The 27830-nt window shown below is 38.0% G+C and overlaps 1 protein-coding gene across 9 annotated transcripts; it reads left to right on the forward strand.

Annotated features, from left to right (window-relative positions):
* On the forward strand, nt 1-27830 carry usp25 (ubiquitin specific peptidase 25). 9 transcript variants are annotated; one of them, XM_039676383.2, is made up of 26 exons: nt 1-209; nt 2055-2132; nt 3054-3198; nt 4885-5008; nt 5627-5789; nt 7098-7184; nt 8554-8691; nt 10085-10161; nt 10459-10532; nt 11842-11993; nt 13369-13496; nt 13904-13999; nt 15144-15308; nt 15394-15614; nt 15692-15762; nt 15836-16064; nt 17379-17624; nt 18440-18579; nt 19934-20098; nt 20561-20656; nt 21606-21784; nt 23561-23639; nt 24129-24208; nt 24531-24654; nt 25275-25470; nt 26928-27830. In XM_039676383.2, the coding sequence occupies exons 1-26, from the start codon at nt 168-170 to the stop codon at nt 27104-27106; spliced, it is 3474 nt and encodes a 1157-aa protein (XP_039532317.2). In that variant the 5' UTR covers nt 1-167; the 3' UTR covers nt 27107-27830. The 9 variants fall into 9 exon arrangements, with proteins under 9 accessions (XP_039532317.2, XP_039532319.2, XP_039532320.2 ...); XM_039676385.2 differs by having other exon boundaries at nt 19934-20083; XM_039676386.2 differs by having other exon boundaries at nt 17379-17609.

Raw genomic sequence — 27830 nt, forward strand, 5'->3', positions numbered from 1 at the left:
TCAGAGATGTCAGATGTATCTGTTCTTGTTCGTCATGGCGCCGTTGCAGCGAGGATGAGGACGGGGTTTTTCTTTTTTAAACTCTCCCATAATCTACTCCTCTAACTCCTGTATGCTGCGTTTTTACCCTCGAACCTGAGTCCATTTCGTCTGGATCGGAACCGGCCATGACCGTGGAGCAGAATGTCCTGCAGCAGCACTCTCAGAAGGTAACCCGCGCGCACAGCCCGAACACACAGACCCAGTTCGGTTCGGTTCGGCAAGGTTCGTTCGGTGTCAAAGGAGGTTTATGGTGGGGCGTTGAAAGTCCCAGTGGCTCAGTTTGATTGCTGCGGCCTAGCATCACACTAGCCGCGCCTCACGTTTTTGTGTTTGTTTTGAATTATTGGACCGTTTATGCTTAACGTTGTTACATACTTATGAATTTTAAATAAATTAAACCGTTTAAAGCAACTAACAACTGTAAATAAAACACAAACACAAGCCCACATAGCTAACAAAAGCTGCGAAATAGTCGCGTTTATGCTAACAGCTAAACCTGCTAAACTTACCCCCAAAACGCAGTGAAATCTCACTGAAAGTCTCTTAAATCTTCAAAAAAAAAACCTCGCAAAGTGTGTGTTTGAGTGTGTAGAAGGGTAATGACACCTCTTGTTGAGTTAGTGTTTGATGTAGCTCGTGTGTTTATGTTCTCACACCCACACATCTGCTGGAAAATATGGTTGTAAACATTAGCATTTCATGCTCACTTATGCCACATATTTGCGTTTTATGTTAATTCATTTAATCTGTTTTGTTTTTAAACACTAAACTTGTTCTTTTTGGTTTCAATTTCATCTATTTGTTAATATACTTGTGTCTGTTCATAAACATTAGTTTTGTTTTGTGGGATTATTGCATTTGTAAACATTAGGGCTCACATTGGTTTGTTTATTTTTGGCATTTTAGCTTTGTTCATTTATTGAATCTGTCAAGTTTACACATTTAAATGGCAAAATTTGTAAAGAGACTCTTGATATCCGTTTTTTGTGGCATTATTTGATCTCTTTTTAAATATTAGGTTTTTCTTGTTAGTTTATGTTGTGTAATAGTGTTTTTGTAGATTGAAATTGAATCTGTTTGCCAACAGATTTTCTACTGCTTGTTTAATATGATACATCTCAAGTGTATGTTGATGGGTTTTTTGGCTTTTAATAGCAGTATAATGATCTAGTATTTAGTTAAAAATAGGCTGATTATTCATTAGATGGTTATGTAGTAACTGAAGAGGCGAATCTGTGATCTTAATTACACAAGATGAGTTTTCAAAGCTGAGTTACAGCAGGTGGTGGGGAATATAAAACTGTGTATTTCGCATAAACTGAAAGTGAACGGGTTGTATTATGTTCAGCTTTCCTTATTTGGCACAGAGTGTGTGTTGCTTTATCATATTACTGTTGAGAGATGTGTGTTACTTAGCCCAGTGTATCAGGGAGGGGTGTGCCACCTTCAGTGTTGAGACGTGCCCGCTCCGCACATACCACGCCTCATGTCATGTCATATCTTGAACGCAAAGGCAGAAGGTCAGTGAAGCATCCCTCGATTATGTAATGATGTCTGTAACTCAAGACTTAACATGAGGCGAGCAGAAGAACATTTGTATAAGATTCGATAGAGCCCAAACGAAAATGATCAGATGAGTAGAAACAGATCAGGGAGGAGCGTTCCTGTTTGGCACGGGTTATGTTTGACTCATGCTGTTCCTGATCAGAGCCAGGACTGAGATAAAGGGCCAGTACTCTGTTTTCCATCCAGAGATATGAGATGTTCTTCTGTTTGCTGGTTTGATCCAATATCATTAACGTGATCCATTTTCCAACTTATTCTGCCAGAAAAATAAAAATGACCATCCGCAGTTAGCTTTTTTATGTTTAATATTTTCATGTTATGACTGCAAAGCCAATCTCAGTGTAAAAACAGGGGAAATAAGCACACAAGGGGATGTATAGTCACAAGCACAGGAAATATTCATTTTGATTTACTTCAAATTTGAAGAAAAGTGTTTTCCCTCACAGCACCAGCAGACATTACTGAACCAGCTGAGGGAAGTTACTGGAACGACAGATGTTCAGCTGTTACAGCAAGCACTGCAGGTGAGCTTTCACTTTTATCAACTCTATACATAAAAAAAAACATACATGATACAGTGGTATGAATAAGTTTTGGCACCCATGCTAAAGTTGCCTAAAAAGAGGAATAAAAAATCATCTTTTGGATATTGATCTTAATGCCTTAATTAGAAAAATGAGGAAAACTCCAACCTTTAAGGACACCAATTTTCTTTGTGAATGAATAATGTATCATTAATAAATAAATGTTTTTCCTTAAAATACAGGGTGCATACTGTAAGTCAGGGCACCCCTATGTTAAATTCCCATAGAGTTAGGAAGATTTTTATTTTTAAAAGCCAGTTATTTCATGGATCCAGGATAATATGCATCCTGATAAAGTTCCCTTGGCCTTTGGGATTAAAATATCCCCACATCATCACACACCATTCACCACACCTAGAGATTGGCATGGTTTTACTTCAGTTAGCCTAATAGCTGGTTTGATTTGCATTGAAAGATGATCTTATGGAAAGTACCCCATGCCAATCTCTAGGTGTGGTGAATGGTGTGTGATGATGTGGGGATATTTTAATCCCAAAGGCCAAGGGAACTTTATCAGGATGCATATTATCCTGGATCCATGAAATAACTGGCTTTTAAAAATAAAAATCTGCCTGACTCTATGGGAATTTAACATAGGGCTGTCCTGACTTACTGTATTTTAAGGAAAAACATTTATTTATTTATGATACATTATTCATTCACAAAGAAAATTGGTGTCCTTAAAGGTTGGAGTTTTCCTCATTTTTCTAATTAAGGCATTAAGATCAATATCCAAAAGATGATTTTTTTATTCCTCTTTTTAGGCAACTTTAGCATGGGTGTCCAAACTTATTCATACCACTGTATACTTGCCATAGATGGACTTGTTGGACTCATGTAATGAAATGTGTTTGTGTCCAGGCCAGTAACGGTGACCTAGCCGAGGCGGTTGCCTTTCTCACGGAGAAGAATGCCAAGGTCCCGCAGCAAGATGAAGCCACCTATTACCAGACGGCCCAAATCACCAATGATCGCTACATCAGCGTGGGCAGCCAGGCTGATACAAGTACGTATTTACATCCAAGAACAATGATTGGCCGGAATCCAGGGAGAGATTACGCTGCTCTGTGATGAAGTACAATGAAACACCGTGACGCAAAGGAACCAGCTGTAAATGCTTTGTTCCCGACAACTGATTTATAAGCAGTTCTGAAATATAAAGACTATTTGTTTTATCTGTATTTTGGTACCTGAAGTGAACTTGAAAAGAGAAACTGATTCATTAAAGGAGTAGTTCACTTTTGAAAAAACTTTTGCTGATAATTTACTCACCCCCATGTCATCCAAGATGTCCGTGTCTTTCTTTCCTCAGTCGAAAAAAAAATTAAGGTTTTTGATGAAAAATTCCAGGATTTTTCTCCATATAATGGACTTCAATGGGGTCCAAACGGTTCAAGGTCCAAAAGACAGTTAATAATAGTTTCAGTGCAGCTTCAAATGTCTTTAAACGACACCAGACGATGAATAAGGGTCTTATCATGCGAAACGATCGCTTATTTCAAAACTTATTCCAAAAATGTAACTTTTCTAAGGACAAATGCTAGCCTTGCTCTATTCTGTGAGGCGCGTTTGTAACGTCACGTAATACGTAATTACGTTCAAAAAGGTCACGGGCGACGTAGCCGGAAGTACAGAGTCAGTGTTTACAAGTTGAACGCATAGGTTGAACGTGCAAACTAACTCAAACGCTGTTTACAAAAAAGGAATTAAAAGGTAAAACAACGATGTCGGACGCATTTGATTCTGTACTTCCGGCTACGTCGCCCGTGACCTTTTCAACGTAATTACGTATTACGTGACGTTACAAACGCGCCTCACAGAATAGAGCAAGGCTAGCATTTGTCCTTAGAAAAGTTACATTTTTGAAATAACCGATCGTTTCGCTTGATAAGACCCTTATTCATCGTCTGGTGTCGTTTAAAGCCCTTTGAACAGTTTGCACTGAAACTGTCTTTTGGACCTTGAACCGTTTGGTCCCCATTGAAGTCCATTATATGGAGAAAATCCTGGAATGTTTTCATCAAAAACCTTAATTTCTTTTCGACTGAGGACAGAAAGACATGGACATCTTGGATGACATGGGGGTGAATAAATTATCAGCAAAAGTTTTTTCAAAAGTGAACTACTCCTTTAACTGCTGGAGGGAATTTGCTCTGCTGTGTGTCTTTGCCACACGTCTCCTCTTTAGAAACAAGACTGAAATGAGACGTCGTGTAACTCATAACAGTGGGAGTTCACATCATCTCAGAGAGCCAGACCTGTAAAGATCCAGCATGCTCCTCTCCGCTGGTTTTAAATGATTATGACACAATTCTGAGAAAATGCTGACTGGGGGAATGTTAGTTTGGCTTGCTTCCTCGTGCTTTTTTCCTGTCACTATGACAGTGTGAGCTGTCTAACTAATGAAATATCAAACAATATTTGAGCATTTTGATATTCTCGGCTGATTGAACATGTTACACAACATTATCCAGTCCCTCCAGGATTTCACAATTTTTTTTTTGTGATTTTTGCGATCAAAATGACTGATTTTGTGGTGGTAATTTCCAAAAAATTGTGAAAAAATTTGCGATTTATATATAACATTTACCATAATAGTTATCACAAATAAAACAATTGACTCCAAGCACAACACGACGACACCCATCGTTTGCTAGTAACCCACTTTCGGATGTTCCTGTGATGGTTTCAGATGTAATTGATCTCACTGGAGATGATAAAGATGACCTGCAGCGGGCCATCGCTCTCAGTCTGGAGGAGTCCAACAGGGCCTTCAGAGAGACCGGCATCACCGATGAAGAGCAGGCCATCAGCAGGTGGGGTCACGATTCAATATATATATCACGATACTGAACTCACGATACGATATTATTGCGATACTCCAAGACATATGGTAAAAGGTAAACAAAAAAACGTACTGTTGATTAAAATGCTAAATTTGAGATTACATTGTAGGTTTAAATGAATTGGTGCTTGTAACCCAATGACAATCGAGACACCAGAATAACAATATTCAAGATTCTGAAGCTGAAATTACTGAGTCATTGTAGACGAAAATGCTTGCGAGATATATTTAAAATAATGTCGGACACTTTTTACTGGCAACATCAGACATTTGGCATTATCAGGACACACAAATATTCCTCCATTACATTATTATACATTATAATCAATATTATATATAGTAGCTCAATGTAGTTTTGACACTAAAATTTGGAAAACTTGAAAAACACAGTAATGTTTATTTTGGTTGAACTATCCACGATACGTATTGTTGCAATTTTGACTTTTTTGTGACGCTATATAGTTACACCCCTAGTTTTAACTGTAGATTTCAGTATGAAATGAATCACATGGGAAGTAGAGTTGTATCAGATCTCTTTTATAGCGTGTGCGAGTAGACCGAAGTGACGTTTGCTTTGTTTGTGCTTCAGAGTCCTAGAGGCCAGTATCGCTGAGAACAAGGCCAGCCTGAAGCGCACACACACCGAAGTATGGAGCGATTCACCCAACCCGTACGACAGGAAGAGGCAGGACAACTGTCCCGTTGGGCTGAAGAACGTGGGGAACACGTGCTGGTTTAGTGCCGTCATACAGGTCAGTGTCCGCCGCTGGGATCGCTCTACACTTTAAAACACATTTGATGAACTGAAAAACAAAAAATTAATCAGTTCGTTCGTTTCGTTCATTGAATGAACCAAATGAGACAAAAAAAGATTTGATCATTTTGATGAATGAGTTTGAACAGGAGAGTCACGAACGCGCATCACAGAACAGAGCAAGGCGAGCATTTGAGCTTATAAAACTTAAACTTTGTTATTTATTTATTAAATGAGCGATCGTTTCGCTTGATAAGACCCTTATTCATCGTCTGGAATCGTTTAAAGCCCTTTGAAGCTGCACTGAAACTGTCTTTTGGACCTTGAACCGTTTGGTTCCCATTGAAGTCCATTATATGGAGAAAAATGCTTGAATGTTTTCATCAAAAACCTTAATTTCTTTTCGACTGAAGAAAGAAAGACATGGACATCTTGGATGACATGGGGGCGAGTAAATTATCATCAAAAGTTTTTTCAAAAGTGAACTACTCCTTTAATATTGCCTAACTGTAGACTATTTATATTACCAAGCAACCCAGCACTCATTTCTGTGCGTATATGTGTTTGACATTTATTTATTAAAGAAGAATAGCCCCTTGAGATGAGCCATCTCGTTTTCGAGGGGGTCCTCGATTCAAGATTCAATTAAAAAATTGACCTTACAGCAGCTGGAAATTAACATAACAAATACACAAGAAAAACATGCTTTACAGTAGTTCTATATAGCTAAATTTATAAACCAAAACCATACAAACAAGACATTCATTCATACAAGACTCCCAAAAGGTGACACACTCCTCCCTAAACAGAGGTTACAGTGAGAAATAAATATAAGAAAATAAAATACCGATAATGCTAATCAAAAGCAATTACATGTATTCTGAAGATGTTGAACTAAATGATTTTTAAATGTTGGAAAAGAAGTTAAAAAGTGAATTGAAATTGGAAGTTTATCGGTTTTGAATGTGACTTCAGGTCCTCCAGAGGCCTGATTGTGTGTGTGTGTGTGTGTGTTGGCGATGTCAGAACATGAACCGTGTAGAGAGCTGAGTAATGATGGCGGAGTACTGTCACATGCTGTTTACCTCCTGTGTGTAACCCGACGCCGCTCTGGCGCTCACAGCTCTGTGCGTTTATAGATCTGGACGAGGAGATTGTAAATGTGTGAATCTGTCACCAAAAACAAGACATCAGTCATTCACACTATCATACTGAGAAACATGTCTAACGTATCATCATCACAAGGTTGTGTTGACATTCAGTGCTGTTCTCAAACCCTTTTTTTTCTGTAATCTGTATTTTCCAGTCTCTTTTTAACCTGCTGGAGTTCCAGAGGCTGGTGTTGCATTATTCGCCCCCTGCACGGATGCAGGACTTGCCCCGCAATCAGAAGGTGAGATTGCCGCCCGAAACCCATGTCCAACGTGGTTAACAACGACTCGCATGCCATAAGAGCTTCCATTTCTCACTGTGACCTTGCTTGACCTGGTCTGAAAGCACAGTTGCATGCTGTGCCGTTACGAGCAGTGATCTGACCAGAGGAGGTGGGCTTTATCAAGGTCCCTGTGTTCTAGCAGCTCCTCCAGACTGTGTTTTTAGGTGGAAGAAGTAGTGGACAGCGTCTTAGTGATTTCTGTCTTCGGGGTCAGCAGATCTGAGCTTAACCTCATCCGCTGATAGAAGACCACAGAGCCCTGGATTCATTCCTTTCTCTCTCCTTATTACTCTTACTTTTCGTCTGCTGGGTCAGTGGAGAAGCTCCTTCTAGACTTTAATCTATTATCATTTAATGATAGATGATATGATCCGGTGAAGGTTTTTGACCCCTGTGGGGCTTTGAGATATTTTTTGAGGCAAAGATCTCCTTAACTGATTGCAGACAGACCCAACTAATCAACTCTCATCATTCAAATTCTCTCAACATCATAAAACTAACTTTTTTGCCACTCCTGCAAATGAAATGTACCGGCCATAAATATGTTTTACCAGCTACAAAACGTTTAGATACCGGTGAAAATCCAATTTCATTATCACAGCTAAAACTACTAGCCTAACTAATATCAATTTGAAACATTAGTAAAGACAAGTAAACCGTTTTACAAACAGTAATAAAATAACAATTAATCAAATTACAAGTAAAAGCACAAATAAATACTATATAATAGAAACAAATGAAAACGTGCTTTTCAGGTAGATATAACAGTCGGTTTCAGTCACTGTATAAATTAAGCATCCTTATTAAAGTTTTAAAGCTTATTCAGTCAAAAGCAGTGATTAATTTCCAGTAAAAATAAACCATTAATATTAGGCTGCTGTCACTTTAAGAGTGAACGCACTGATCTAATGCATTAATTGACATAACCGACTGTTTACTACAATTCTCATTTTTAAATATAATTTTAAATGAATTTGTTCACTCAAGCGCAAGAAGATGTGAAAGAGCCGTTCAGTATTCGGATGTGAAAACTTTCCACTTGCTCTTGAACATTTAAAATCTCAAGGCTTAGACTTTTGTGACGATGATGCAGCACTGGCCCTAAAACTGTCCCGAGTGTTTGTTCTAATAAAAATGTTTCTGGCCAACTGGCGTGTGGCCCTGCTTTTACATTTTTATGCATTTGGCAGACATTTTATCAGTATTGTATTCATTGGAAGTCCAAACCCATGACCTTGGCATTGTTCGTGCCATGCTCTGCTGTTTGAGCTGCGGGAACACTTGTGTGCATTCAAGAGTTTTTTGGTCTCCATTTGCGTTCCCACAGGAGCACAGGAACCTGCCCTTTATGCAGGAGCTGAGGCACCTCTTCTCCTTACTGGTGGGATCCAAGCGGAAGTATGTGGACCCGTCCCGAGCCGTGGAGATCCTCAAGGACGCCTTCAAGTCCAGCGAGTCTCAGCAGGTAAGGCACTGGAGACGTACTCTAACATTCAGAATGGGAAGTTTGGGCTCAGTCATGCTTTTAAGAAGACTGCATTTATTTGATCAAAAGTTCAGTGGAAATGTTATTACAATTTAAAGTAGCTGTATTCTATTTAAATATATTTGAAAATGTATTGTATTCCTGTGCTGCTCCATTACTCCAGTCATCAGTCACATGATCCTTCAGAAATCGTTCTAATATGCTGATGAAACGTGATTATTATCAGTGCTGCTTAATATTTTGTGGAAACTGATACATTTTTTTGATGAATAGAAATTTCAAAAGAACAGCAGAAATATTTTGAAAAATAAGAATTTATTTATTTAAAAAAAGATCCCTAACTTTTGAATGGAAGTGTGCAATAAAATGTAATCATTTTAACCTTCAAATGCTCTTTGTTTCCTGTTTACACGTCTGGGCTTCGGGGTGTATATGACCCCAACAATTGATTGAGTAATTGTACAAAAAATATACATTTTTAATCATACAAATAATATATCATTTTTTTTGTTTACCTCTCATCTATTCATTAATGGAGATATAAAGTACTTTTGTATCCATATTGCACACAATACATCAACTACATCATTAGCTTGCATATGTTATATTATTTTTTATGATACATTGCATTTATGCTCTAGTACTAGGCCTTCATTTCTGTGTAAAAAAATGTTCAGATTTATGCTTTTTTTTTTTTGGACACATGAAGAAAATATATTTAGTTTTTTCACATTTCCCATTCATTTCATTGTGGGGTCATATTGACCCAGAAGTGTAAACATTTTTTTACATACCTTCAGATCAACCAAATCAAGTGCAGTTTTTATGGTGCGCATAGATATATATATAGATATGAATGTATGAAAAGTCACAAAATTGTATTCCACTGAGATGAAGGGAACCTTTTATTTATTAAGTAAAAGTCGATTGGGGTCGATTGAATGCTGCACATTATCACAGTACTTCAATACAATGAACATGTTAGCATATGGCCGCCCACATTTACATATTAATGCATATTCTGGCATATTTGACTGGCGCATCATTAATTATATTCCTTAGCTAGTCATAACAGAGCTTATACAGTATATTCTTACAGATACAGTAGCAAAAACAGCCTAAGGTTCAGCAAATGGGCTCAAATCATAAAATTGCAACATTTATTAAACAAGAATCAAAAAGAACAAGATGCTACAACAATAGGGGCCTATTTATAGAGCTCTGAATGTTTGTGCCATGGGTCGATCTGTTTTATAGCCTTTAAGCCTGACCTTTTGATTAATATGGTGCGTTTTTGGCACAGAGCAATTGAGAGCAGTTAAACCACAAATACATTTGTTCATGATTTGAGTTGGTTTGTGTGTTTGTACAGCAGGATGTGAGCGAGTTCACCCATAAACTCTTGGACTGGCTGGAGGACGCGTTTCAGATAAAGGCCGAGGAGGACAGGTGAGGTTCTGTACATCCTACCAGAACATCTGATGACCACAAGCTTCCCTTCTGTGTATCTGTGTGTTTCTCTCTCATATCATTCAGAATGATGTATGACCACATGACTCATGATTCAGCTGGAACAGGCGTTAATGATGATTAATGTGGTACATTAACCTGTATGACTTTAATTAGCACTGTTAAATACCTGCTGAATGCAGTCCTCGTGTGATTCCTGCAGCCAAAGGACACGGACTCCTCGAGTCCCCAACATTTCCAGCCCCATGCGACTCTGTTTGCTCTTCTTCTACACAGGGAGGGAGAGAAGCCGAAGAACCCGATGGTTGAGCTTTTTTATGGGCGTTTCCTGGCTGTGGGCGTCCTGGAGGGTGAGTATCCATCGCATGTATGAGTCCTCTAGCCTAGATAATAAAAGTGACCTTGTGTTGTCAACCCACGATGTGACAGTGGTGCTGGGCTTATTAAACATGACGGCACTGGTTATTAGGTGACCTTTTTACCTTCTTAAATTGTTTAGCTCAATTTGAGTAGCAAATTAATCCCGTAAATCTAGTAAAACCTCACAAAAATGTACGGTTTCTTTTTTTAAAATGTTTGATTTTAGGATGAGTGTTTAGTATTTTCAATTAGGGCTGTCAAACGATTAATCGCATCCAAAATAAAACTTTGTGTTTACATAATATATGTGGGTGCACTGTGTATAATTATTTTTTATATATATATATATATATATATATATATATGTAAATACTTACACATGCATGTATATATTTAAGAAAAAATATTATTTATATATAAAATATTTATATTTATATATAATATAAATAATATAAAAATCTATATCCATGAAAATATTTCTTAAATATATAGAATGTGTGTTTTTATATATCTAAAATAATTATACACAGTCCACCCACATATATTATGTAAACAAACTTTTATTTTGGATGCGATTAATTGTTTGACAGCCCTATTTCCAATTAGGTTAAGTCAATTAATAAGTACACTACCAATCAAAAGTTTGGGATTTCTTTTATATATATATATATATATATATATTTTTTTTTATTTTTTTTTATTTTTTTTAAAAGAAATTAATACTTGTAGTCTGCAAGGATGTGTTAAATTGATCAAAATTGACAGTGAAGACATTTATAATGTTACAAAATATTTTTATTTCAAATTAATGCTGTTCATTTGAGCTTTCTATTCATCAAAGAAATATTACAATTTTCACATAAAGATTAAGTGTTGAACTGAACAAGATTGTTGTCAACATTGATAATAATAAATGTTTCTCGAGCACCAAATCAGCATATTAGAATGATTTCTGAAGGATCATGTGACACTGAAGACTGGAGTAATGATGCTGAAAATATGGAAATAGAAAACAGTTATTTTAAATTGTAATAGTATAGTTTTTTAATCACATAAATGCAGTGTTTGGAAGCATAATTCTTTCAAAAAATATATATAATTTTTTTTTTATCATCACGTTACAGAGACTATTTAAAGTCAATGGTGTGTGTGTGTGTGTGTGTGTGTTTTTTTATCATCACGTTACAGAGACTATTTAAAGTCAATGGTGTGTGTGTGTGTGTGTGTGTTTTTTTATCATCACGTTACAGAGACTATTTAAAGTCAATGGTGTGTGTGTGTGTGTGTGTGTGTTCACAGGAAAGAAATTTGAGAACACTGAGATGTTTGGGCAGTACCCTCTCCAGGTGAACGGCTTCAAAGATCTGCACGAGTGTTTGGAGGCAGCCATGATCGAAGGAGAGATCGAGTCTTTGCATTCTGCTGAGAACTCCGCCAAATCAGGACAGGAGGTTTGTAGATAAAACTGTCCTCGTATTCCTCCTTTTGGCCGTCCAATCACGATCTTTGAGGTGAAAGAAAAAACCATAACATGTGACCTCTGACCGAGATGTTACATAATGGCTTTTCAGTCCTCAGTGTCACCCTTCAGCTGCTTCTGCTAATGACTTCAGCTGAGTGCAAATCAAGAAGGAGATTCTCTGGTGTACATTATTCTGGGATGTGAATGAAAGCCCAGCACACTGTGTGTCTGTCAGTGTGTGATCCGGCCGCCGTGCTCATTCCAGCTGTCAGCGGGGGGGCAGAGTTGGGATGGGTCACATGGAGCATGCTGGGGTTAAAGGAGTAATTCACTTTTTTTTTTTTTTTTTAGATTCTAAATTTTGACAATAAACATGCCACATGTCTCTTTATAATGGGGTACAAAATGGACAGATAAGTCAACAGAAAAACAGTCACAGGAATGATTAAACATTAAAAACAAAATAAAAATAAAATAAAAACAATAAAATAAAATAATTTTATTTATTTTGATAATTTACTGATAATTTACTCACCCCCATGTCATCCAAGATGTTCTTCGGTCGAAAAGAAATTAAGGTTTTTGATGAAAACATTCCAGGATTTTCCTCCATATAATGGACTTCAATGGGGTCCAAACTGTTCAAGGTCCGAATGAGAGTTTCAGTACAAACTGCAAACTGTTCAAAGGGCTTTAAACGATTCCAGACGATGAATAAGGGTCTTATCAAGTGAAACTATCACTCATTTAATAAATAAATAACAAAGTTTAAGTTTTATAAGCTCGTTCATGACTCTCCTGTTCGAACTCGTTTATCAAAATGAACAAATCTTTTTTATTTATTTATTTATTCCGAGTCATTTGGTTCATTCAACGAACGAATTGACTCGGAAATGAATGAGTTCGAACAGGAGAGTCACAAGCAAGGCAAACATTTGAGCCTATAAAACTTTATTTATTAAATGAGCGATCGTTTGACTAGATAAGACCCTTATTCATCGTCTATAATCGTTTAAAGCCCTTTGAACAGTTTGTACTAAAAGTGTTTTTTGGACCTGGAACCGTTTGGTCCCCATTGAAGTCCATTATATAGAAAAAAATCCTGGAATGTTTTCATCAAAAACCTCAATTTCTTTTCGACCGAAGGACATCTTGGATGACATGGGGGCGAGTAAATTATCAGCAAAAGTTTTTTCAAAAGTGAACTACTCCTTTAAGAACGACTACAGACAGATTTTTGATCAAATCAATCAAATTTAATTTAAAGACTTTAAAGCCATTTTTCTCTTATGTTTCTCACTTGACCATTATTGGCAAATTAGAAGTTTGACTTTAGTTTTTGTATTTTTTTTTTCTTTTTTCAGCACTGGTTCACAGAACTCCCACCAGTTTTGACCTTTGAACTGTCGAGGTTCGAGTTTAATCAAGCCTTAGGCCGACCTGAAAAGATTCACAACAAGCTGGAGTTTCCCTCCATGCTGTACATGGACAGGTTAGTGCCATTTTCTTTCTGATTGAATATTGAACAGTACCCGATCTTGTTTTAAAATGTTGACTACTGTACTTCAAACTGAAAACCTTCAAACTTTCTGGTCACAAACGTTTTTATCTAGTTTCATAATATTTATTTTAAGAACTTTTCATTTAGTAGTAGCCTAGTTTTTTTTTATTTTTTTTTATGTATATTGTAAAATTTCTCATTGACCTTCACTGTTCCCTAGTCAGAGTCGAAACAATATCAATGACATCATTGTAATCTTAAAAATCAGTGTTTTGATGAAGTTGTTTCTTGGTGCCACATCATCTCATAAAGAAACAATTGCATAGTACTTATAATATACAACCAAAACGAAAATGACTTCCAGTTTTGAGGGAATTCAGTGATGCGATTGATTTCAGGTACATGGACAGGAACAGAGACATCACACGGATAAAACGAGAGGAGATCAGAAGACTAAAAGAGCACCTGACCGTCCTCCAGCAGCGACTGGAGAGGTTTGTTAATCTATTTAACCTCTGCTCAGATCTAGAGCTAACCTGCTGTTAACTTCAAAATGAAAGATGCTGTTAATGGACAGATTAAAGTCACGTGCTGAGGTTTGCCTGAAGAATAAGTACGAGGAGACCGACTGACTTTCTTTTTTAACCCTTGTGCATCCTTATGGACATTTTTGTCCTTTTCAGTTTTGTTTTATCACTTTGCCTGTGTTAAAGCTAACTGCAAAAAACTTGGCACAGGTGTGTATTTTTATTAAAATTTTACTATTTCACAGTCATTTTCTTTGCATTAGGTACAAAAAATACTCCCTCTCAGCACCTTTTGGACAAAAATGTCCCCTTTGAAACCCATTAAAACTGCCATTTTTAATCCCCGGTTCAGTTACCTATAAAATTATGCGATCTTTGTTAAGAGGCTTTCATTCTGATGGCAAGGCTTCAACATTTTATTTTTTACAATTTTTTTATCAGATGGTGTCATTTTTTTTTTAAGTTTGGCCTATAAAACAAATATCGCTTTATTCCTGTTTTCTGGTTCGGCATATTATAGAGCCAACTGGATAAATTATGCAACAATATTTGTGTGGGTGTGTTGGTATGGATGTCAGAGTGTGGTTAGTATGTGTGTTGTAAAAAAATATGAGTGTGTTTGTAATACCGAGAGAGAAAAACTGCAAATTCAAATCCAATCACTGTGAGCTCCAGTGGGGTTTTGCTGCCACCCAATGGGGAAAATATGTCACTACACCCAAACAAACTGTTACCCAAAGCTAATTTTTTGAGATATCATCCTCAAATTTGGAACACAACCTATTTAGCTTTATGGCTTTGATTTTATTGCAGTTTTGAGTTCAACCTGATTTAAAATATATATATTTTATATAAAATATTTTTTATAAATAATTTTCATAAACTTATACAACTTTTTTTTGGATTTACTTATTATTAGCAATAATCTGCAAAGGGCCTTCTTTAAAATGATACCAAACTTAAGTCTGGTAATATTTTTATGACATGGACATTTTTGTCCTCTTTTTACCTATGTGTAACTTTTTTTAATTGACGCACAAGGGTTAATATTTCTGCTGCCGTCTATCGACAATCAACACGTTTTTCCCCCCCAAAACATTCTGTGTGACAGGTATCTGAGCTATGGCTCAGGACCCAAGCGGTTTCCTCTGGCCGATGTTCTCCAGTACGCCATGGAGTTTGCGTCCAGCAAGCCTGTGTGCACGTCACCTGTGGAAGACATTGACACAACAGCGCCACCTGGTGGCATGACTGCACAGCTGCCACCTCCAGCAAGGCGAGTTTTGTTTTTTCAACTATTCCAAGAGGGAAATATTTAGTGTAGTTCTGAGATATTGAAGTGTTTTCTGCTTGGACTTCAGTGCAGGGGATCAGCCGGACGCGTCCGTCTCACCCGAGGGCTCCAGCTCTGGTCTGCAGGCTCAGCAGCAAAGGGTCTCCATCCATAAACCATTCACTCAGTCTCGCGTGCCGCCGGATCTCCCCATGCACCCCGCCCCACGAAACATCACAGACGAGGAGCTGCGGGTGCTGGAGGGCTGTCTGCACCGCTGGAGGAGCGAGGTGGAGAATGACACCAGAGGTACAAGCAGGCGAACATGTGCTCATACTGATGTCCTGTTGCTTTTGGGCTTTTATAAATGTGCATGTTTCTGCCAGATCTGCAGGCCAGTATATCCAGAATCCACAGAACCATCGAGCTTATGTATTCTGACAAGTCCATGATGCAGGTAAGAAGCTTTTTGAGATCTCCTATAGTCCAGTTTTCTATCCAGTTTTCTATCTATTGATGCTGTGTTTTAGGTGCCGTACCGGCTGCATGCCGTTTTGGTCCACGAGGGTCAGGCAAACGCAGGGCACTACTGGGCGTACATCTATGACCCACATCACCGACAGTGGATGAAATACAATGACATTTCAGTGACAAAGTCGTCCTGGGAGGAGCTGGTGCGAGACTCGTTCGGCGGATATCGCAATGCCAGCGCGTACTGCCTCATGTATATTGACGATAAAAAACCCTTCCTTATTGAAGGTAACCTCATCTGCATGTGCTCATTTTTGATTCGCCTAGTCAACGCAGCCAATGAAGCAAATAGTAAAATCTAAAAGTGTTTATTTGACATTTAAAGATAAAATTAAGGGATCAATTATCAATTTATTAATAAATTTAAAAAAATATGTATATGTGTATATATATATACATACATACTTATGAAAATGCCAAATAAATATGCATTTAAACCTGTTTATTTAATTAATATTTAAATTAAAAATAATAATAATAAATGAATCAAATCTCAGCACTGATCAAAAGTGAAATATGCAATAAATAAGTAACATTAATAACGTAAATAAGAATCATTTATTGACGAATGTCCAATGCCATTATTTAAAAAAAAAACATTTGACAGTTTACTTAGTTTAGATAAGCTTGCATTTTTTTTCTTTCTTTTTTAAAGTCGAATTTAAACCACAAAATGTCTTATCAGTGTATTATTTCATTGTTACATCTCAAATTTTAAACATGAAATAGTTCATTTATTATTTTTATCACATGTGACTACATTGAACACCTTTAAGGGATAGTTCACTTGTATGAAATACATTTTTAGTATGTTTTATCTTCCCTCAAGGGCATCCAAGATGTAGGTGTCTTTGTTTCCGCAGTAGTTTCAATTTTGATATTTTTAGGTCAAACCGTTCTTATCGATCAGTCATATAATGGAGGTCTATGGTCACCACCTCAAAGAGCATGCACAGAGAAGTCCAAATTAAACATGATTTAATGACTCGTAAATGTAAGTACATATTGATGGCCTAAGACACGAAACGAGCGGTTGTGCATGCTCTTTGAGGTGGTGACCATAGACCTGCATTATATGACTGATAGACAAGAACGGTTTGACCTGAAATATCAAAGTTGAAACTACTGTGGAATATATTAGATGCCCTTGAGGGAAACTAAAACATATCAAAATTTTATTTCAAAATGAACTATCCCTTTAAAGTGTGTCTATTTATTTGCCAGTTTGAGGAGTATTTACATTACCAGTTACATTCTTTTATTTACAATTTTATTTTCTATTTAGTAAATTGATCCTTATTTTTAAGTGGCACAACAAGTCCTCCATAATTTGTTTAGTTTGGGTACAAAATTGTCCCCAGAAGTTTGCTAAATGTGGCAAAACATCCCATTTAGGGTGTGTTCAAACAAAAAAATGTTGTTTTTTAGAAAAGAAAATGTGTTGGGATCAGTTTCAAATAGTCTGTTGTGATTGTGATTTACTTTGTTAATAAAACAGCAGGTAACATATGTTCTCTGACTGTCTGCTTATGTGTATCTCAGAGGAGTTTGATAAAGAGACGGGGCAGATGCTCAGCGGCTTGGACAAGCTCCCTCCTGATCTGAAGGATTATGTTGAGGGGGATAACAAGCTCTTTGAGAAGGAGATGGAGGAGTGGGACGCTCTACAGGTCCGCAAACTCCAGCAGGAGAAACTGGCTCTCGCTGCCGCCGCCGCCGCCAGTGTGGCCGCCCAGCCCATGAGCACTGAACCCTGCCCTCCAGACAACACCGGTGAGCCGAGTCTGTGTACGTACTGTCCGAGACGACCGTCTTTAAAGGAGTAGTTCACTTTTCAAAAAGCTTTTGCTGATAATTTACTCACCCCCATGTCATCCAAGATGTCCATGTCTTTCTTTCTTCAGTCGAAAAGAAATTAAGGTTTTTGATGAAAACATTCCAGGATTTTTCTCCATATAATGGACTTCAATGGGGACCAAACGGTTCAAGCTCCAAAAGATACTCAGTACAAACTGCAAACTGTTCAAAGGGATTTTAAACAATTCCAGACGATGAATAAGGGTCTTATCAAGTGATTTAAAAAAAAAAAAAAGTTTAAGTTTATAAGCGCAAATGCTCGCCTTGCTCTGTTCTGTGATGCGCGTTCATGACTCTCCTGTTCGAACTCGTTCATCAAAATGAACGAATCTTTTTCCGAGTCAATTCGTTCATTGAATTAACCAAATGACTCGAAAAAGATTTGTGAATCAGAACAGAGCAAAGCAACCATTTGAGCTTATAAAACTTAAACTTTGTTATTTATTTATTAAATTTCGCTTGATAAGACCCTTATTCATCGTCTGGAATCATTTAAAGCCCTTTGAACAGTTTGCACTGAAACTCTCATTTGGACCTTGAACCATTTGGACCCCATTGAAGTCCATTATATGGAGAAAAATGCTGGAATGTTTTCATCAAAAACCTTCATTTCTTTTCGACTGAAGAAATAAAGACATGGACATCTTGGATGACATGGGGGCGAGTAAATTATCAGCAAAAGTTTTTTTTTTTAAAGTGACCTACTCCTTTAACTCAAGGAAGCTCATGCTCTGCTTCCTCAACAGCTCCTCAGCCGGACCCCGAGTACATGGAGCAGCAGTCGCCCACCGGAGACTCCAAACACCTGCAGGAGGACACGCAGAGAGCCATCAGCAAAGCCGCCGCCGAGCTCGATGAGAAGAGTCCAGAAGCCCTGCTCAACACAGTAAGACACACACAAACACATGATGAACCAGATCTGGGTCCTGGGTCCTGAAGGGTGTGTTTAGAAAGGGCTCTTCTCTAGTTGGATGTAGGGCAAAAGTTCATGTGGAGTCATGGCAGTAGGTCTAGATTGAGTGGGTTTAGTTTTCAAGATGTGAAGTATGTGTTAGTTGTCATCTCATGCTAGTTGTGTCTTATGAAGATGTTGGACTTTGGGTATTTGGCTCTGATTAGAGCCAGACCGATATATCAGCCAGCCAATATTATCGGCCGATATTAGGCATTTTCCAAAATATCGGTATCGGCAGTTATAATGGCTGATAAATTAATATTTAAAAAATAAAATAAAAACGGATGAAACACGCTTCAATCATCTCTCCTTGGCCTGTTATATTGAAAATGTATGTTTTACAATTTGCAGTATGATGTTATCTATTGCTCATCATAGACTAGCTAACCACAAAGCTATAGCTAATGCCACTATCATCAGTGGAAGACCGCTAACGTTAACATTAATGAGCTTGGAAACCACAATGAACTTTTTCTGCCTAAATAAAGTAATGATTACTGTATTTATATCTCTAGTTACAGTCCCTGCATTGTAAAATGTAAGTTATACTTGCGAGGAGTGAACATTTAGACATAGAGAAAAAGTATCGAACGTATCTTGTGCAGAAAAGTTAGCTTTTCTTTTACACGTGTGTGAAATCCAACAATATTTAATAAAAAAAATTAATATCTGATTTTAAAACTCCAAAATATTTGTATCGGCCTCGGCCTTCAAAATCCTTTATCGGTCGGGCTCTAGCTCTGATCACTCAAATATCCCAAAAAAAGCTCTCTCCATGTTGTGTTGCGTTCACGCTTTGGTTTATGAATGTGATTCTTTCCATCTGAATGTGTAATTATTTTCTATGCTCAAGTACTTTCACATCAGCAGATACTGTCTCATTTCGAAGGCTTTGCCACAGCGCATGTCTCATTTCAGTTAAATTGAGGATTAATAAAATGAATGAGGTGTAAATTACTGTAATTTCTTCCTTACTTTTGAATGTAATGGTTACTTTTCTGAATTGAGACCCAAATGACACGTGATCTGTGGAGGGCATTTGAAATGAGACACAGCCATAGTTTGATCATCGCTTCTGTTGTTCTCCAGTGTTAAAACTACTAAAGATTAAATGATTTCCGTGGACAAGCGAAACTGTTTGGTGACACTAGTGTGCCACACACATCCTGAAAAGTGAAGCCAAATCATGTAATACTCCCCCTGGTGGTTGGCTGCAGTATAGGTCGTAGACTACATTCTTTTGGCGGCGAGCTGCTTTTTTCCTCTCTGTCTCTTTTTGTCTCAGTCGTCTCATCCCGAGAGCGCGGTGACCTCTGACCCTGAGCAGGACGACCCCGCCTCCTCTCCGCCCGCGCCTCAGCGGGTGGTAGAGGTGGCCATTCCTAATGTAGGAACCTTTGTCATTCAGTCGAAGGAGGGAGGTTATGATGATGAGGTAGAGTTCTTGGAGGTGTGCTGCCCGAACGATCCCAGCATCCCTTTCACAACCTGCTCTGGCTTGCCAAACCCATTTCAGATTAGTATTATTTGCAATCTACTCCCAAACAACTAATGCTGCCTCCTTTAAAATGTTACCGAATTGAATATCCTTTCATTTTGCCTGATTTCTTTTCTTTGTGAAGCATGTAGCACAAGCTTCAGATCATTGTGCTGTTTATTTTTATTTAACATCTGATTTAAAGAAGCAAAAGACACCTGCATGATGATCTTGTTTTGAATGTTTAATCATCCTAAAATGCTCTGGGCATGATATCGAATTAGCTTTTCTGTACTAAGCTGATTCATTTACTTCAATGGGTTGACTTGAGTTCATTCGCTGGTGGCTGAGCTGTGTTGTGATTGGCATGCGGACTGCCCAATGAGAGTTTTGGAGGCGTGGCCGGTGTAGTAATAACCTTCCCTCCTTGGGCAGGCGATGATGACCCCAAACATGCAGGGTATCATAATGGCCATTGGCAAATCCAGGAGTGTTTATGACAAGTGTGGGCCTGAAGCAGCGTTCTTCAAGGTACATGACCTGCTGCATGCCACACCCCCTGTGCATCTCATTAGCTCTGACCACACCCCCTCTCCCTGAGCATCTCATTGTTATCTCTGTGAGCTCCCTTTTTACATTGCTCGGCATCCTGTTTTAATATGTAAATGAGGTTCTTTATAGGTGTGTGTAGGTTTGCTGATGAGGTTTGGTTCTTTGGTATCGATACTGATGAAATAATACTGTCAATGTATAATTCCATGTTAATTATTCGTAATTAATGTATTTAATCCTGGTGATAAGCATACTGTTCTGTTTAAGTTAAAAACACAAAATAGTAATTTATTAATAATTTAATAATTTGTTGTTGTTTTTTTGGGGGGGGGGGGGGGTTGGCAATTAATTTGTAATCAATAATTAGAATTAAAATATATCATGCTAAATCATTTTAAATATTTACGAAATTTGCTTGTGTTATTTAAAGGGGCTATATGTAGAGTGTATTAGTGACACCCGGTGGCTGTTAAGTGAACTGCAGTAAATTTTGTTATAAGATTTATTATTTATTTTATTATAAATGTAGCAACTTCCCTTACACTTAAATGAGTTAAATGCTAACTCATGTCATTGCGTTATGCTACTGACGCGACTGAATGTCTAAATGATGCTCCTGAGGTTCTGCAGTACTGTCACTATCTTAGACAAAGCATTAATGTGCACTTCACACACAACATAGCCAAATAAAGTGACTGCTATTAAAATCTGTGACGATTCCAGTAAATCATTTAAGATCGTGAGTTGTTTTATGTCTTTAGGCCTGTGTTGTTTTGTGTCGTCGCTGTGCTATTTGTACAGTCGCTGTTTTTGTTATCTTCTTTTCTAGCTGGTTATTGTCTTGCTCATTTTCCTTTTGACCCTTTCATCTAAATAAACATGCACATATATCTCTAACTCTCTTGTTATTTCTTTCCCTGTGTAACAGGCGATGAAAGTGGAGTACACTCGTTTACTGCGGTTCGCTCAGGAGGACACGCCCCCTGAGAGGGACTACCGGCTGCAACACGTCATTGTTTACTTCATACACAACCAGGCGCCCAAGAAGATCCTGGAGAGGACTCTGCTGATGCAGTTCGCCGACAGAAACCTCGGCTTTGATGAGAGGTACAGGAGTCGGCCCTGCCACCAACGTTAATCTCCTGACTGCTCTGTCGGACGAAAATGGTGGATTTTGATTGGTCAGATCACATGTCTGTCAATCAAAATCCAAGCGAAGGATGAATTGGCGCTAATTTAAAAGGGAAATTTAGTTTAATTTTCAAACTAGCACATATTCAGGGCACTACCGCACCGTTATGAATGCCAAATTCATGCCCATGAAAACGCACACATTTTACGTTTGCCTTTAAATTGGCAATTTAAAAGCCCCCGTCGATTAACCGGTGAGAAAATATCCTCACCGTCACATCTCTTCTTTACATGTGCATAAAGTAGTGTTTCTATCACTTGCATCTGCTTCAGACGATGCGTAACATGGCGGGGAAAGATTCAAGATACTTGTAAATGAATATCATTGGATTTGAAAATAAAATGTATACAGTGATGTGAATAAGTTTGGACACCCATGCTAAAGTTGCCTAAAAAGAGGGATAAAAAAATCATCTTTTGGATGTTGATCTTAATGCCTTAATTAGAAAAATGAGGAAAACTCCAACCTTTAAGGACACACATTTTCTTTGTGAATGAATAATGTGTCATAAATAAATAAATGTTTTTCCTTAAAATACAGGGTGCATGTTAACATGTTAAATTCCCATAGAGTCAGGCAGATTTTTATTTTTTAAAAATCAAGGGAACTTTATCAGGATGCATATTATGCTGGATCCGTGAAATAACTGGCTTTTAAAAATAAAAATCTGCCTGACTCTATGGGAATTTAACATGTTAACATGCACCCTGTATTTTAAGGAAAAACATTTATTTATTTATTTATGATACATTATTCATTCACAAAGAAAATGTGTGTCCTTAAAGGTTGGAGTTTTCCTAATTTTTCTAATTAAGGCATTAAGATCAACATCCAAAAGATGATTTTTTATTCCTCTTTTTAGGCAACTTTAGCATCGGTGTCCAAACTTATTCACGTCACTGTATTACCCAGTTGTATTTATTTTAAATGGTTCCCATCATGGAATGCCTCTAAACATCAGCTAATTTTAAAATAGGAACTTTAGGCATGTAGAATTAATGGTATGAATAAAATCTTTTTTTTTTTAAGTGAATGCACGTTTTTCTAAAATATCTTTCTAAAATGTGTTTCAAAATACAGCAACTCAATAAAAGATGTGAAAATAGACATTGAACAGAATAACAAAAGTTTGTGTGCATAAATGTATATTTTTCCTCCAAATGTTTAGCTGTCACCCTTTGAATCTTCACTTTATACGGCGAGTGTATTCTACAGTTAGTTGAGCATCACATTGACATATGAACGACGAGCGTTAGCCACACACAGAACCGCCTCACTGATAACTGATTGATTTTAGGAGACGGGAGCCCTATTCCAAAGGCCAGGTCCATCTCAAGCCTCCCAGACTGACACCGAGAGGGATTATCAGCCTGTCACAGCAGTCGCTGCTGTTTCTGATCATTGTGTTGTCGAACAGCTTCCTGTCTGCGCCGCCCAAAGGCTTTTGTCTCGTTGCACCGTCTCGTGTGTCTCCAGAGCAGACTGCACGCTCCGATGAGGAACGTGATCCATATTCATAAGCAAATTGATTTCTTTCTCCTCTATTTTGAGCGAGGTAATTAGATTGATGTGAGCCTGGCCCCAGATGCGACGCTATCTTTCCATTTTGTTGTGTGTAATAAAGTATGATTCATGGGCCGAGGACGCGCGTCGTGAGTCACGCCTGAGCTCTAACGTGTTCTTCCCTGCAGGTGTAAGAGCATCATGAAGGTGGCGCGTGCTAAACTGGAACTCATTAAGCCTGACGAGGTGAACATGGAGGAGTACGAGGTGAGGGAAACGGTTCTTGATCAGGGCTGGGCTCGGTTCGCAATTTAATTGTGAATGCTGTGACCATTCTGCATTTTGCTTACAACCTCAGTTCACTGCACAACTCTTTTATAAGCCTTTTGTGTGACTGTTGAACTTAAAAATTGCAATTTAGCTTCCTGTGGGGTATAGCCAATTAAAAAAAAATAATAATACTAAATATATATATATATATATATGTTTATAAATATGCACACACACTGAACTTAAATATAAAAATTACTGAACTTAAATATAAAAGCTTGATAAAAATGATAATTTTAGAAGAAAATTTCAAATGGCACTTCATATATATATATACATATATATATATTAGATTTTTTTTAATGATTTGCGATAGCGTTGGACAAATAACGGGATATTGAGAAGTAAAAAGTTAGCATGTTTTGCTACTTTTGTGTGCTTTTTCTTTTTAAAATAATGTTATTTATGCCCGTATTTTGGACACAGATGTGGCATCAGGATTACAGGAATTTCCGTGAGACGACAGTGTTCCTGTTGATTGGCCTGGAATTATTCCTGAAGAAAAGGTGATGCTTTAGTCATTTTTTTTCATGTCTATGAAAACAATTGAATCGCTTTTTTTATAATATCTCCACTAGATGGCAGCATATTCTCTTTTATTAACTTTAGCTTGCCATGAAAACAGCTCTTGCTTCAAGAAACATTTAGCATGTATCTGTTTAATTATTTATTTATTGCAAATGTATCATCTTATATAAATAAGATGATACATTTGCAATAAATAAATAATTAAACGGATACATGCTAATTTTTATTTATTTTTTTTTATTTTTTTTTTAGTTGCAAATAAGTTCTGTGAGATGTAAAGATTTGAACTCTTTTCTGCAGTTACGTGGAAGCGTTGATGTACCTGATCTACGCCTACCAGTACAACAAAGAGCTCCTGGTGAAAGGCCCATACAGAGGCCATGATGAAGAACTGATCGCCCATTACCGCAGAGAGTGCCTGCTAGTGAGTGAATTAACCACCACCTCCTAACCGGATCAAAAACTGCTCTCAGATCAGTCTGATGCACACGGTTTCCTATAAAGATTGTTTCTAAGTCAGAGTCTGGTTAGCTCTTCAGTTTAGAGTGCATTACGTGTGGTTTTGCAAACATTTTAGGTCCAAAATGCTGTTTTCATCTCCTGTCAAACTTTCGATTAGGGTGACGTTTTTTGGAAAAGCTGAAAGTCTTCTATTTGTTGCTGTTGTAAATCAGCTGCAATAAAAGTTTTCTCTCCGTCTAGTACGGCCGTACCCGGTGACCCACCGCACGGCCATTGTGCTCGTAATATAATCATCAGTCCTGGAATAGGAAGCACACTGCGCTCGGTGTGTAAACACATTAGCGGGAAGCACGTCGCTGTCCTTGTTTTACCTTTTGCTCGTGCTGTGTAGGCCTTGACTCCATCTCAAGCTGTGCTGTTTACCTTTGCTCGCTTTAATTGGAAATACTGCTAACATTGACATAACTAATGTACTGCAATTTATTTTTATGTTTTTCTTCTTCGTATTCTCGCTAGTTGTTTTACGTCAGTCTCTGATGTTTTTGTCTGTGTATTGATTTTATTTTCTTGCGTGTCCCGCAGAAGTTGAACGAGCACGCAGCCGCCCTGTTCGAGACGGGCGAGGAGGCCGAGGTGAACGCGGGGCTGAGCATCATGAACGAGCTGGTTGTGGCCTGTATTCCTCTCCTGCTGGTGGATGAGATGGAGGAGAAAGACATGGTGGCCGTGGAAGACATGAGGAACCGTTGGTGCTCGTACTTGGGCCAGGAAATGGAGCGTAAGTCTTCAGGGTCACGATCGAATGGATTCTCCATTTTTAATCATATTTTGATTTAATATAGACCTTATGCACCAGAGAAAGTGGGCGCCGTCATCTTTAGAATATTGTCTTTTAAACTTCCGGTTCTGTATATTTCTATGGCATCGCTGTCGAGGAGCAATTAGCTGTTGAAGTGGATTTACTTATTGTAGAGTTAACAAAAGTTATCATGAGCATTGTAATGTTTATCATAAGCATTGTAAAGCAGATGTCTTAACAAATGTCGAACGGGAATTTTTTTTACGAGCAGTTCGTTCATACCTATCCAAGATCGCTGTGGAAATACAGACCGGAAGTCAAAAGACAACGAGCGCAACGCTGAAAATGGGCGGGGCTACATAAGGTCTATAGTAAAACTATTTAGTACAAAAATAAAAATGTTGTTCCACATCTTTAATTTTTGCGTAATAGCATTCAATCAGACCTTTCAATGAATCAATAAATTCAATAGAGTAATAATAAGTTAGAGTGCTGCTGACAAATCAAATTAAACTAATATTTGGCGTAGAAGCTGTAATATTGAACATTTGAACATATTAACATAACGTATTTTTTGTTATAAATAAAAAATGTATTTACACTGCTCAGAGGTGGCATAAATACATCTACACTGCAATTACAATTGCATAAGTAATACTATAATATTTGTTATAAAAAAAAACGTTTTGAATATAGAGATAGTTTAAATATGATTCTTAAACGATCAGTCGGTGTTTGCAATTTCCTGTCTCAATGATTCATTGATTCATTCAGAAACGGCTTTACAAATAGGTCATTGAATCATTCACTCAAATAAATCGTCCAAAAACATGGATCTATTGAGCTTTCTAGACTGAGAAAAGTTCTCGCACCGGTCTCGTATCTCTCACAGAGGAGCGGGGATTTTCTTAGCGATGTTGAAACGCACATCAACCGATCACTTGTTTAGCGTTTACATTCAGATTCACCAATCGGAACGAATTCAGTTCGATTGAAACTAAAGCTGTGCATGTAAACAATGAAAAAGCAAAAGCTGAATCCCGGACATCGACGGGAAAAAGAGGACGGGAACCCCGACTACTCAGCTTTCTCCACAGAACAAGAGCCTGCTAGCTTAGCTTCCAAAACAAGATGGCCGACACTATGTGTTCATTCTGTGAGTGAGATCGCCCTCTATGGGCGGGTTGAGGACATGCGGGACAGACCCGACTACTGACTGGAGTCTTTAGCCTCTCAAAATGACGTTTTTTGCGTCATAGGAGACAAAAAAATACATAATCTCTCGTCTCAGGGGGATATGAGGGGGGAAAGCACGGTAATACGAAAATACTACAGGTTTCCTACCTATACAAAGCTTAATGCTAAATCCTGAAGTGTCCCTTTAATGTGCCACACACACACACTCACACTCAAACTTGTGTCCTTTTCATCACCAGCTAATCTGCAGGAGAAGCTCACCGACTTCCTGCCCAAGCTGCTCGACTGCTCGACCGAGATCAAAAGCTTTCACGAGGCGCCCAAACTCCCAGCATACTCCACGCTGGAGCTGTGCGAGCGTTACGGCCGGGTCATGACGTCGCTCACCCTGAGCCGGACCCCTGCAGACGGCAGATGAGCTGCGCAGACTTCACTAACACATGCCTTCCTTAAAGCAGGGCTGCTTCCCCAAACCTACCCAGTTTTCCTTTCTCTTTTTGCTGCTAGAGATTTTAACTTTATCCTTATTGGTATTATTAATATTATTTTGAGGATTCTGTTATATTTTAAAGCTAATGCAACAGTGAGAAGTTAAGAACGGTGTGAAACTAAGAAGAGACAAAGTATAGTTCACCTAAAAATAAGTTTCACTTGCTTTATGTGCTTCAAAACCCGTATGAAGAGGAGAGCAGAGCATTCGAGCTGGTCACCATTTATGTTAATTATATTGAAAGGAAAAAAGTCATACGAGTTGTGAGTGACATGCGACGTTTATTTTTGAGTGAACTATTTTTTCAAAGTGAGAGTGGTGCTTTAGACTTTGGCGCATGCAGCTTTAGCTTTGTGAAACGAGGTTGAGGATTAATTTCAATATTTAGTTTTATTTTGCCCCCCGATTTAACATAAGAACAACCTGCCACACGCCCTCCGTTTGTTACAGTGTTACTGCATTGTTTTGTTTTGATTTTCTAAGGACAGTGAGACAAAAAGCTGGAGGTTCTCTGTGACGGGTCTGTGCACCCGACACCCGGGACTTCAACTCAAGTTTTAAGTGCTGTGGTTGGCAGCCATGGGACATACTGTGGCTTGTTAATACATTGAGAGAATAAAGTTTTATTTATGGCTATTTTAGGCCAAATACA

Source organism: Pimephales promelas, chromosome 23, assembly GCF_988280905.1.
Source record: "Pimephales promelas chromosome 23, fPimPro1.hap1.1, whole genome shotgun sequence".
Classification (NCBI taxonomy): Eukaryota; Metazoa; Chordata; class Actinopteri; order Cypriniformes; family Leuciscidae; genus Pimephales; species Pimephales promelas.

Excerpts from the sequence above, each read along its gene's own strand:
- usp25 (XM_039676383.2), top strand. The coding sequence starts at position 168 with ATGACCGTGGAGCAGAATGTCCTGCAGCAGCACTCTCAGAAG. Across the intron at positions 8,692-10,084 it reads AGTCCAGCGAGTCTCAGCAG|CAGGATGTGAGCGAGTTCAC; the intron begins GTAAGGCACTGG and ends GTGTTTGTACAG. Across the intron at positions 23,640-24,128 it reads TGAACATGGAGGAGTACGAG|ATGTGGCATCAGGATTACAG; the intron begins GTGAGGGAAACG and ends TTTTGGACACAG.